The sequence below is a fragment of the Filicampus tigris genome, chromosome 19 (genome assembly GCF_054856515.1).
Source record: "Filicampus tigris isolate MCC_2025a chromosome 19, RoL_Ftig_1.0, whole genome shotgun sequence".
Lineage (NCBI taxonomy): Eukaryota > Metazoa > Chordata > Actinopteri > Syngnathiformes > Syngnathidae > Filicampus > Filicampus tigris.
In genome coordinates, this window is record NC_141235.1 from 1100232 (window position 1) to 1113587 (window position 13356).

General features: G+C 41.0%; 1 protein-coding gene across 11 annotated transcripts in view; it reads left to right on the forward strand.

Moving 5' to 3' along the window:
- LOC147128755 (calcium-activated potassium channel subunit alpha-1a-like) overlaps positions 1 to 13356 on the forward strand; it is a 44920-nt gene that overhangs the window by 26538 nt on the left and 5026 nt on the right. For 8 of the 11 annotated variants that reach the window (XM_086015855.1, XM_086015858.1, XM_086015856.1 and 5 more), the window contains 5 exons: positions 8341 to 8434; positions 10284 to 10322; positions 12092 to 12215; positions 12438 to 12662; positions 13051 to 13243. In XM_086015855.1, coding sequence (XP_085871981.1) covers positions 8341 to 8434; positions 10284 to 10322; positions 12092 to 12215; positions 12438 to 12662; positions 13051 to 13243 — 675 coding nt within the window. The remainder of the gene's footprint in view (positions 1 to 8340; positions 8435 to 10283; positions 10323 to 12091; positions 12216 to 12437; positions 12663 to 13050; positions 13244 to 13356) is intronic. The other 3 variants (XM_086015857.1, XM_086015859.1, XM_086015866.1) reach the window with 1 other exon arrangement.

Here is a 13356-nt window from a genome sequence, read left to right on the forward strand (position 1 = left end):
GGGTATACCCTTACCTTTTTTTCGAAAAACAAAGTAAGGGTATACCCTTAACTTTTAGGGTATACCCTTAACTTTTTTAGGTATAGCAATGCGTTTTTTTTTTTTTCTTTTTCGAAAAATGAGGTAAGGGTAAAGTAAGGCATTTTTTTTCCGAAATACGAGGTCAGTGTATACCCTTACCTTTTTTTTTTCGAAAAAGGGTATACCCTTACCTTTTTTTCAAAAAACGAGGTAAGGGTATACCCTTAACTTTTTTAGGTATAGCAATGCGTTTTTTTTTTCTTCAAAAAATGAGGTAAGGGTATATAGTAAGGCGTATACCCTTACCTTTTTTCTTTAGAAAAACGAGGTCAGGGTATTGTAAGGCGGGTTTTTTTCAAAAAATGAGGAAAGGGTGTACCCTTACCTTTTTTTCGAAAAACGATATAAGGGTATACCCTTACCTTTTTTTCCAAAAACGAGGTCAGTGTATACCCTTACCTTTTTTTCGAAAAACGATATAAGGGTATACCCTTACCTTTTTTTCCAAAAACGAGGTAAGGGTATACCCTTACCTCTTTTTTTCGAAAAATTATGAAAGGCGTTTTTTATGTAAGGCGTTTTTTCAAAAAAATGAGGTAAGGGTATAGTAAGGCGTTTTTTCGAAAAATGAGGGTATATAAGGGGATATAAGGATATAACCTTACCTTTTTGTCAAAAAACGAGGTAAGGGTAAAGTAAGGCATTTTTTTTTCAAAAAACGAGGTAAGGGTATACCGTTAACTTTTTTAGGTATAGCAATGCGGTTATTTTTTTTTTCGAAAAGCGAGGTCAGGGTATACCCTTACTTTTTTTTTTCAAAAACGGGAACACCCTTACCTTTTTTTTCAAAAAACGTGGTAAGGTTATATATACCCTTACCTTTTTTTCGAAAAATGACATAAGGGTATAGTATACTCTTACCTTTTTTTCGAAAAACGAGGTAAGGCGTTTTTTTCGAAAAACGAGGTAAGGGTGTATCCTTACCTTTTTTTCGAAAAATGATGGAAGGGTGTACCCTTACCTTTTTTTCAAAAAATGATATAAGGGTATACCCTTATTTTTTTTAAAAAAACGAGGTAAGGGTATACCCTTACTTTGAGGTGAAGCAAAACAGTGCTTCCTTGAGGTAAGGGTATAGTAAGGCTTTTTTTTTTTTTTTTTTTTTTTAAAAAAGGTAAGGGTATACCCTTAGCTTTTTTTCAAAAAACGAGGTAAGGGTATACCCTTACCTTTTTTTCGAAAAACGATATAAGGGTATACCCTTACCTTTTTTTCGAAAAACGAGGTAAGGCGTTTTTTATGTAAGGCGTTTTTTCAAAAAAATGAGGTAAGGGTATAGTAAGGCGTTTTTTCGAAAAATGAGGGTATATAAGGGGATATGAGGGTATAACCTTACCTTTTTGTCAAAAAACGAGGTAAGGGTAAAGTAAGGCATTTTTTTTTCAAAAAACGAGGTAAGGGTATACCCTTACTTTTTTTCGAAAAATGATGCAAGGCGTTTTTTTCGAAAAACTAGGTGAGGGTATACCCTTCCCTTTTTTTTTTTTTTATTTTTCTTTTTTTTTCCAAAAAACGAGGTAAGGGTATACCGTTAACTTTTTTAGGTATAGCAATGCGGTTATTTTTTTTCGAAAAACGAGGTCAGGGTATACCCTTACTTTTTTTTTTCAAAAACGGGAACACCCTTACCTTTTTTTTCAAAAAACGAGGTAAGGTTATACCCTTACCTTTTTTTCGAAAAATGATATAAGGGTATAGTATCCTCTTACCTTTTTTTCGAAAAACGAGGTAAGGCGTTTTTTTCGAAAAACGAGGTAAGAGTGTACCCTTACCTTTTTTTCGAAAAATGATGGAAGGGTATATCCTTATCTTTTTTAAAAAAACGAGGTAAGGGTATACCCTTACTTTGAGGTGAAGCAAAACAGCGCTTCCTTGAGGTAAGGGGTATAGTAAGGCTTTTTTTTTTTTTTTTTTTTAGAAAAAACAGGTAAGGGTATACCCTTACCATTTTTTTCGAAAAACGAGGTAAGGGTATAGTAAGGCGTTTTTTTCTAAAAACAAGGTAAGGGTATAGTAAGGCATTTTTTTTTTGAAAAACGAGGTAAGGGTATACCCTTACCTTTTTTTAAAAAAACGAGGTAAGGGTATACCCTTAACTTTTTTTCAAAAAATGAGGTAAGGGTATACCCTTAACTTTTTTTCGAAAAACGATGTAAGGGTATACTCTTACCTTTTTTTCGAAAAACGAGGTAAGGTGTTTTTTTTCGAAATAAGGGTTACCATTTTTTTCCAAAAACGAGATAAGGGTATACCCTTACCTTTTTTTCGAAAAATGTCAGGGTATAGTAAGGCGTTTTTTTTTTTTTTTAGAAAAAACTGGTAAGGGTATAGTAAGGGTTTTTTTTTTAATGAAGGTAAATAAGGGGATATAAGGGTATACCCTTACCTTTTTGTCAAAAAACGAGGTAAGGTGATACCCTTACCTTTTTTTTCGAAAAATTATGTAAGGGTATAGTAAGGCTACTAAAGCATGTGAAGTAATGTTCATTTGTGTTTCACGTGCGTGATTCTGAAAATGTGTCAAAAAATTTTTTTAAGTTAAATGACAATTCATTATACGGAACAATATTAAACGTGACAATATGAGATGAACTTGAAGCTCAGCTAAAAGCAGTCCAAGGCTGGAATTGAACCCTAGTCATCCATGTCACAAACCTCTGCTCTAACCACTCAACTATGGTCAACTTAGGCATTGTTTGTGGAACATATAAAAGATAAGGGTATACAAAAAACGAGGTCGGTATAGTAAGGTTTTTTTTTTTTTTTTTTTGAAAAACGAGGGTATATAAGGGTGTACCCTTACCTTTTTTTCGAAAAATGATGTAAGGGTATAGTAAGGAGTTTTTTTAAAAAAACGATGTAAGGGTATAGTAAGGCGTTTTTTTCGAAAAAAAAGGTAAGGGTATACCCTTACCACTTTTTTTGAAAAACGAGGTAAGGGTATAGTAAGGCGTTTTTAAAAAAAAATGAGGTAAGGGTATAGTAAGGCGTTTTTTTCGAAAAAAAAAGGTAAGGGTATAGCCTTACCATTTTTTTTGAAAAACGAGGTAAGGGTATAGTAAGGCGTTTTTTTTTTTAAAAAACGAGGTAAGGGTATAGTAAGGCGTTTTTTTCGAAAAACGAGGTAAGGCGTTTTTTCGAAAAATGAGGTAAGGATATAGTAAGGCGTTTTTTTTTTTTGAAAAAAAAGGTAAGGGTATAGTAAGGCGTTTTTTTCGAAAAACGAGGTAAGGCGTTTTTTTCGAAAAACGAGGTAAGGCGTTTTTTCGAAAAATGAGGTAAGGATATAGTAAGGCGTTTTTTTTTTTAAAAAACGAGGTAAGGGTATAGTAAGGCGTTTTTTTTTTTGAAAAAAAAGGTAAGGGTATAGTAAGGCGTTTTTTTCGAAAAACGAGGTAAGGCGTTTTTTTTTTTAAAAACGAGGTAAGGGTATAGTAAGGCGTTTTTTTCGAAAAACGAGGTAAGGCGTTTTTTCGAAAAATGAGGTAAGGATATAGTAAGGCGTTTTTTTCCAAAAACGAGGTAAGGGTGTACCCTTACCTTTTTTTTTTTTTTTTTTTTTTTAGAAAAACGATGTAAAACTTTCAACATTTAGATCCTTCATGTAACAACATTAATGTTCAGACGGAGGTGGGATTTGAACCGTCAACCTCCTGGTCAATAGGGAAGGGACTCTACCAGGTGAGCTGAAGCCAGATAAGAAAGCATGTGAAGTCATTTGTGTTTCACTTGTGGGATTCTGAAAATGTTCATGTATAAAAGGCACGTTTTTTTGTTTTTTGTTTTTTTTAAATAGCAGTTAAATGACAATTCATTATACGGAACAATATTAAACGTGACAATATGAGATGAACTTGAAGCTCAGCTAAAAGCAGTCTAAGGCTGGAATTGAACCCTAGTCATCCATGTCACAAACATCTGCTCTAACCACTCAACTATGGTCAACTTAAGCATTGTTTGTGGAACATATAAAAGATAAGGGTATACATAGAACGAGGTCGGTATAGTAAGGCGTGTTTTTTTTTTGTTTTTTTTAAAAACGAGGTAAGGGTAGAGTAAGGTGGTCTTTTTTTTTCTAAAAACGAGGTAAGGGTATAGTAAGGCTTTTTTTTCGAAAAATGAGGTAAGGGTATACCCTTTACCTTTTTTTCGAGGCGTTTAAGGCGTTTTTTCAAAAAAATTATGTAAGGGTATAGTAAGGTGTTTTTTCCAAAAAATGAGGTAAGGGTATATATAGTAAGGCGTTTTTTCGAAAAATGAGGTAAGGGTATAGTAAGCCGTTTTTTCGACAAATGAGGGTATATAAGGGTATACCCCTACCTTTTTGTCAAAAGACGAGGTAAGGGTATAGTAAGGCGTTTTTTAAAAAAAGAATGAGGTAAGGGTATAGTAAGGCGTTTTTTCAAAAAACGAGGTAAGGGTATACCCTTACCTTTTTTTCGAGGCGTTTAAGGCGTTTTTTTGAAAAATTATGTAAGGGTATAGTAAGGCGTTTTTTCAAAAAAATGAGGTAAGGGTATATATAGTAAGGCGTTTTTTCGAAAAATGAGGTAAGGGTATAGTAAGGCGTTTTTTCGACAAATGAGGGTATATAAGGGTATACCCTTACCTTTTTGTCAAAAGACGAGGTAAGGGTATAGTAAGGCGTTTTTTAAAAAAAAATGAGGTAAGGGTATAGTAAGGCGTTTTTTCAAAAAACGAGGTAAGGGTATACCCTTACCTTTTTTTCGAGGCGTTTAAGGCGTTTTTTCAAAAAAATGATGTAAGGGTATACCCTTACCTTTTTTTGAAAAGTTATGTAAGGGTATAGTAAGGCGTTTTTAAAAAAAACGAGGTAAGGGTAAGGTAAGGCATTTTTTTTTCGAAAAATGATGTAAGGGTATAGTAAGGCGTTTTTTCGAAAAATGAGGTAAGGGTATAGTAAGACGTTTTTTCGAAAAATGAGGGTATATAAGGGGATACCCGTACCTTTTTTTTTCCAAAAACGAGGTAAGGGTATACCCTTACCTTTTTTTCGAAAAATGATGTAAAGGTATACTCTTACCTTTTTTTCGAAAATCAAGGTAAGGTTTTTTTTTTTGAAAAACGAGGTCAGGGTATACCCTTACCTTTTTTTAGAAAAACGATGTAAGGGTATACCCTTAACTTTTTTAGGGATAGCATTGCAGGGTTTTTTTTCGAAAAAGGGTATACCCTTACCTTTTTTTAAAAAAACAAGGTAAGAGTATACCCTTAACTTTTTTAGGGATAGCATTGCGTTTTTTTTTGTTTTTTTTTTCGAAAAACAAGATCAAAGTATACTCTTACCTTTTTTTCGAAAAACGAGGTAAGGCTTTTTTTTTCGAAAAACGAGGTAAGGGTATACCCTTACCTTTTTTTTAAAAAAACAATATAATGGTATATATACCCTTACCTTTTTTTTAGGAAAAACGATATAAAACTTTCAACATTTAGATCATTCATTTAACAACAATAATGTTCAGACAGAGGTGGGATTCGAACCATCAACCTCCTGGTCAATAGGGAAGGGACTCTACCAGGTGAGCTAAAGCCAGGATAAGAAAGCATGTGAAGTCATATGTGTTTCAGTTGTGGGATTTTGAAAATGTCCCATGTATAAAAGGCAGGTTTTTTTTTTTTTGTTTGTTTTTTAAATAGCAGTTAAATGATGTGTAATTATAATTCATTCTATGGAATAATATTAAGCGTGACAATATGAGATGAACGAGACGCTCAGCTCAAAGCTGTCTAAGGCTGGAATTGAACCCTTGTCATCCATGTCACAAACCTCTGCTCTAACCACTCAACTATGGTCAATTTAGGCATTGTTTGTGGAACATATAAAAGATAAGGGTATACGAAAAACGAGGTCAGGGTATAGTAAGTTGGCCTTTATTCGAAAAACGATGTAAGGGTATACCCTTAGCTTTTTTTTTTCTAAAAATGAGGTAAGGGTATATAGTAAGGCGTTTTTTTTTTCAAAAAACGAGGGAAGGGTGTCCCCTTACCTTTTTTTCGAAAAATGATCTAAGGCTATACCTTTATCTTTTCTTTGAAAAATAAGGTAAGAGTATATATACCCTTACCTTTTTTTTAATAAACGAAGTAAGGGAATACCCTTACCTTTTTTTGGAAAAAACGAGGTAAGGGTTTTAAAAAAAAAACGACCATGTATAATAAGCCGTTTTTTGGAGAGGAAAAAAACAACCGTGTATAGGAGGAGGTTTTTGGACAAAAAACCCGACCACGTATTGTTGGCGTTTTTTGGAGAGAAAAACTGACCACGTATAGTAAGGAGTTATTTGGGGGAAAAAAGTGACTATGTATAGTAAGGTGTTTTTAAAAAGTCACCTCAGCACAAAAAAACCAACAACCATGGCGTAAGGTGTTTTTTGGACAAAAAACCCAACCGTGTATTGTAGGGCGTTTTTTGGAATCAAATACAACCATGTACAGTAAGAATAAAAAATTTTTAAAAAATGAACATGTATAGTAAGACGTTTTTTGGAGAGGAAAAAAAACCTGACCATGTATAGTAAGACGTTTTTTTTTGGGATAGGAAAAAAAAACATGTACAGTAAGGTGTTTTTTGTGGAGGGAAAAAAAAAAACATCTAAGGCATTTTTTTTTTACTATCTATTTTTTTTTTCAAAAAATGTCTACATGGGCGTTTTTTTTTGTTTTTTTTTAAACGCCTTACTATACATGGTTGTTTTTTTTCTCTCCAAAAAACGCCTTACTATACATTTGATTTTCTTCCATGGCCTCAGCACCAGATGGTGCTCCAACATCACGGTCCACCAAACAAATGCGCTTGGGTTGATAATGGCCACCCCGTCAGTCACATTCGGAGACTCAAATTGGGAGTCTTGCTGCTAATCCACATTGTCAGCCGCCTCGTGTTCCTGTGGCATAACAATTGACGGGAACACCTGAAAGCATTTTTACTAATTCATGCCCGACGTGGCGGTTAAGTGGTGTTTAATAGAAATGAGTCTTTTGTTAAATTATTCAAATATTAGCATTCTTGTGCCAGGAAGAATTATGCTGATATTAATGCTTTAATGATGAATAATGATTTATTCAAATTCACAACGCAGACATTATTCACAAAGTGTTTTGGCTTGGGTTACACCCAGCAAAATGTCAATAGATGATATTAAGAAAAAAAAAACGTGCGTGGTTTAACGAAAACTGGGACAAAATTTACGATGCAAAAGAAATACATTGAAAGTAAAATCATAGGAAAAGTGAGGCATTCAAAAACCGTAGTTCCACTTTATGTTTAAATACCAAAATATTCCAGCAAACCACTTGATCTTGAATGTGTGCTAGCTTAATGCTAACAGAATTGCCATAGACTCACTAATGGAAATAGAAGTGAAACGGACAACCCAAGCAAACATTTTCCTTATACTTGTTATAAAACTTTTGCCTCTGAGGTCTGAGTCCCAGTCTGTCCCTTAACAAGTGTCAACTATGCCACCAGACAGTTTAGCCATCGTCCCTGTACAACCAACCATTCGCGACAGCTCCTCAATTCAAAAGGTCAACTTAAATTGACACCTGGCGAGGCCACAACAGGTCTCGATAGCCGAGCGGCACCCCTCGGCTCAGTCTTTTGGTGAACCGCCACCGGGGAGGATTGCTCAGTGGGGGTTGGGGGGCGGGGTCCTGAGCCAGGCGGGCCAGGTGGGCCTCGGCTCCGCCCGGAGTGTCGCAAGACGGCCGCAGGCGCAGTCAAGTAGCGACAGCGCCAGTGGCGCTAAGTGCGCGCTGCGTGTCAGCGTTCCCCACTAATGAGGCAGCGTGTGCAGATGTCAGCTGCGCCGCATGAAATATTCAACGGGCCGCCAACATGTGAGCGGACATTGTTGTCGGAGCACCGCTGGAACAACCCCGCCCCCGCTCCCCCTCGCCCTTTTCCATTACGGTGTCACCCTCCAGCATGTTTGCCGTCTTTGATACGTGTGTGTTCATATATAAAACACAACACGCTGTCCGTGACATCCAACATTGGGAGATTGGGAGAGGCTGGGGTCGTCCCTCGACTTACAAGTTGAATTTGGGCCGTGACCAAGCTCGTTACTCAAATCACCATATTATGAAGACAATTACGTTTTGGACCGATTCGGCGCGTTGTAAAAACAAAAAACTAAGACTAAGCTGGCTTGGCTTGTTGCTGTTACCTTGCCAGTATTGCGCTCCTGATGTGACTTTGTGGTTCCAAATTTGAACATGTCCTCCCTGTCGTTGCAGTTGAAGACGACCAACAGTCGGTACTGTCGTCGAAAAAGAAGCAGCGCAACGGAGGCACGAGGAACTCTCCCAACTCCTCGCCAAAGATCGCACGGTAGGACGGCCCTGCAACGACAACAGCATTATTTGATTAGAGCAAAAATACATTGGTTGTCAAAATAAACATCTGTAGTCATTTAAAGTAGTTTTCACATAAAGGTCATGCCAGTGGCGTTTGAAGAGTAGCGCGGCGCTAATGATAGCAGCAGCCAGTCCCAGGACGGACGGCCTCGGGCGATTCTTCTCTTGTGGGATGGCGACCCAAACGCTTCCTGGCTTTTATCTTGTCCCGCGCAATTACGTGGACGCTTATTGATTGCGAGCGCAAATAATGCCCTTGTTGCTCACCGGGGCCGCGTGACTCTTCTACGGCAATCAACGACGCTTTTACTGTATGGCGCCGTGACGTACGGGACACGATGCAATTGGCTGACAGCACAGTGCACAGCGTTATAAAAATGCTTTTTTCTGGCTGTCCGGAACACATTCAGGTCATGAAAAAAACAATCCTAATCCAAAACGGAGCAACGTATTGCGGCCAGTTGCTCACAAAGGATTCGGGGCCAAATTCATCCCGGCCGGCCTTTGAGCAAACAACAACATCAGCCACGTGTTTTGTTTGCGGCGGGCGCAACATCACGGCCAAGTTGCTTAGCCCGCAGTGGCGTTTCCTGATGTAGCCTCGGGGCGAGTCGGCCGCAACAACAAGCTGAGTGTGTGCTCCTTGAAATGGGGATCTCCAGTCAATGTGTGGCCTGCGGGCCTTGGTGAATAAGTCATGGCGGCCAGATTGGCTTTGGAGTTTGAAGAGCACACACGCCTTTGACGCGAAGCTCATGCGTGTGCGCAAAGCAATTTTACAACGAGCTGATGCACAGCAGCGGTGTGCAAACTTTTGTGCTCACATTTATTTTCAAACAGACACATTTGTAGGCCATGGAAAGGAAAAGTTCAACCCGCTCGCCTCATGATTGCTAATATGGCGTTTTTAACTGACCGATTGTGACAGTTAAAAAAATAAAATAAAAAGTTTTCTTCTTAGATTCTCATTAAATATATTGCCTTATTTTTGTTCAGAGATGTTCAAAAATGATTTGGCCAACTATGCTAGTAGGCTAACGAAATGTAAAACAGTTTTTTTTTTTAACTTCCTTGTATGTACAAATATACATATTAAACAATTTCTACTTTACTAGTGTTTTTCTTTTTGAATATATTTTTGTTCAAATTACAATGCAATTAAAAAATGAATGACATTATTTTTATTTCATATAAAGCTGTCAAAACAATTCAAATTGACATGCGCAGTATGTTAGTGTTGACGTCATCTGGCACTACATCGCCTTCCGTGCGGAACTCTTAATTACGCCGCTCGATGTTGTTAGTGTTGAGTCGTCGACGGCATCCGCGCAGCCTCCGCGAAGGGTCACGCGACTCGTCTAATGCTTAGCGTGTCACAAAGTGTTTCCTCGGACGCGGCTGACGGTGAGCGACGGCCGTCCTGGCAGGCGGCGCCGCGCCCGGCCGTCATGAGCGCCGACGGCTGAGCCCGAGTGACGGCGAGCCTGCGCCGCCCCGCCCCGCCTCAGACCTGCCATCAAATATTTACCATTAAATGCTTTCATGTTTATTAGGCTTCGGGAAAAAGACGCGACATGTTGGAAATGATGTGATACCAATTACGATTAATTGAAGTCCTCCAAAAATTGGAGCATTTTTATGGGGACAAAGCGAGGCCGTCCGGCCAGGTGTCGCCCCCCGGAGGAGGAGGAGGAGGAGGAGGAGGCGGCGGCGGCGCTTGGCTCGGCTCGGCTCAGCTCCGGCGCAGCCTGAAGGGATGGCCCGTTTCGGGGCGCATTTTCATGCATACTTAAGAACGTACTTAACGTCGCATTCTTCCACAGAGCCCATCTGGACGAGGGGGACTGGACGGATTCTAAAAGGTTTTGGACAGAGACAGAAGGCTGCTGTCTGTGGCTTTCAAGCACATAACGTCGCCCGCTTTGATGTCGCGAGTTTTTTGAAGTGCAAATGGAAGCGCGGCGTCCCGACAGTTGGCGCTGACGTCGTTTGAACCCCTCAGCTGATAACCGTTGTCCTCTTTTTACCCCGCTCGCTTCAAATATGGGCTCGGCGCTACACTCAACAAGCCCGACCGACTCACACGCAGCACGATGAAAAGCTGCCACATAGAGAAACCCTCTTTTCTAAAGTTGTATCGGTTGACCCCTCGCTCACAATGTTGAAAGTGACGAAAACAGACCTTTCGACACATCGGCAGAGCTGTGCATTCCGTCGATGTGACGGACCGGTCCGCTCATCCGTAACTGACGGGAAAAATTTGAAAATAAACCCATTAAAGCGGAAGTCGATCCAAACATATTTTTTCCAAGAAGATGTTCTATGCAAGCCCACTAGTTGAAACGGGGCATTCTGATAAATATTGCGTTTGTGGAATAAGTGTTAATGCATTCGTTTTTAGCCATCTCTGGGGCGGCCATTTTGTCTTCTGTCGACTGAAAATGACATCACAACGACCAATCACAGCTCCGATTCAGAAAACAGGTCAGCCGCGATTGGTCGTCGTGAGCGGCTGTGATGTCATTTTCAGTCGATAGAAGACAAAATGGCCGCCCCCAGAGATGGCTAAAAACGAGTGCATTTTGCTGCTTAATTTATGTTGCACAAATGCTAAATTAATCCGATCAATGCCGTGTTTCAACTAGTGGGCCTGCTGGGAACATATTCTTGAATAAAACATAAAATATGTTTGGGTTGACTTCTGCTTTAAGCATAGACGGACCCCCTTTGACTTAGTCGGCCATCCGTCCGCCTTTCGAGGCTTCGATGGCCGCGGCGAGCTCGGGAAGGAAAATAGTGAGTTGTTGTTGCTTTGGGGACAGATTTGAGTGAGGGACCATGTTGTCAACAGGCTTCCAAATTGCAGTGAGTCACTACTTCTGTTCAAATATTGTCCAGCAGGGGAGGGGGCAGACCGGCACTAGCCCCACCCCCACGCTTCAAATACTTGTAAAGTAAAAACATGTCGTAGTTCCCGTGCCTTTTAGAGGCGGGACTTGGTGGGTGGGCTGGCATGTGGAGAAGCTTAAGCGCGTTTGTGGTTGACTTAGTGAAGGACTATAATTGCAGTTTAGCATTTGCAAATTCACCTCTCTTCCTGGATTTTATTCTGGGACCTACGCATTCCTCTCTTTGTTCTTGAAAATGATGGTACATTTGTGTGTGTTTTTTTTTTTCTTTAAACTGTTCCACCTCAAGAAAAACATAAGCGTCCATTATTCTCTGATATTTGCTCTTTGTACCTTGGCTGATTTTGTTTTTGTAAACGGTATCATGTACCCTTCCCGCCTTCTTTTGTAGTAGCTTGGCGTGCGGCACGACAGGAGCTGGTGCTTCCTTCCACGCGGCCCTCTTCAAACATTAACGGGGGGCCTTCAGTTTGGGACGCCAACGCGATTGGACAAATGGCTGAAATATTTAAAAGCTTTCACGGCGCGCAGCTCACCGTCAAGAAGCCGCACAAAAGGCTGCCGTAATTGTCTTTGCGCTCGTGCCGGTCGCCGCCGCCTTTCCCACCCTGCCGGGGCGCCGCCATCGGTCGCGGCTGGGAAATCTTTTGTGCGACGCTGCCTCTTGCGTACGTCGGGGAAGGTCCCGGCACCTCGCAACTCTCCCTCTTCGTCTCCCTCAGACACGAGCCGCTCCTCATCTCCGTCAACGAGCAGATGGAGAGCGTAGACGAGAACGTGAAGAAGTACGACTCCACGGGCATGTTCCACTGGTGCCCGTCCAAGGACATCGACAAGGTCGTCCTGGTGAGCGCCGCTAAAGTACTTGCACTCCATCTGGAAAGTGAATTCAGACATTTGGTTCGAAATACATTTGACACGTTTGAAGATAATTGCTGCTAAGACAGAAAACGATGCGGCAAACTGTTTTTCAGTTGTCCAGATTTGGGGGGCGTTGGCTGAATGCCAATTCACTTTACTTGCCGCCGCAGTCTGAAAGCGGTTTTGGTTGTACTTTTTCCCGGTCAGACTCGAAGCGAGGCGGCCATGACGGTGCTGAGCGGCCACGTGGTGGTGTGCATCTTCGGCGACGTCAAGTCGGCGGTGATCGGCCTGCGCAACTTTGTGATGCCGCTGAGGGCCAGCAACTTCCACTACCACGAGCTCAAGCACATCGTCTTCGTGGGCTCGCTCGAGTACCTCAAGCGCGAGTGGGAGACGCTGCACAATTTCCCCAAAGTCTCCATTTTGCCCGTGAGTCACCTACTGCGCACTTCTTCAACAACATTGATTCACTGGCTCATTTATGACTGAACAGAATTCCGTTTTTAAGTCAAATGTAAGATGTATTCGATGCCAATATAGTTGAATCTTAAAGGATTGTTTTTGTTTGAGAAATGTACGCATTGTGTGTTTAGAACAACCTTCGGAAACGGTGCTTAGCCTAATGCTTAATTAACCGGTGCAAAACGCCATAGGTGGGCTAATGGCTAACATTCGTGTTGGGGTGTTACATTTGTAGACAGATAATACTAAGACTCCCATATACTTTATCCAGTCTATCGCCCCCCAGTGGCGAAAAGAGGTAGTAGGTGGGCTAACGCGATTTGGACCCTCCCCTCCCCTCCCCGCTGTGGCTCAGGGCACGCCGCTGAGCCGAGCAGACCTGAGGGCCGTCAACATCAACCTGTGCGACATGTGCGTCATCCTGTCAGCCAATCAGAACAACATCGACGACGCGTCGCTTCAGGACAAAGAGTGCATCTTGGCCTCGCTCAACATCAAGTCCATGCTCTTTGACGACAGCATCGGCGTCTTGCAGGCCAATTCCCAAGGTGAGCGGCCCGGGGCGGCTCCGATGCTCCGATGCTGGAGTCACGTGACTCGTGAGCGGGTTACCGTAGCGACCGAGATGAGTACGGAGAGGTGGAAACACAAACGCAACAAC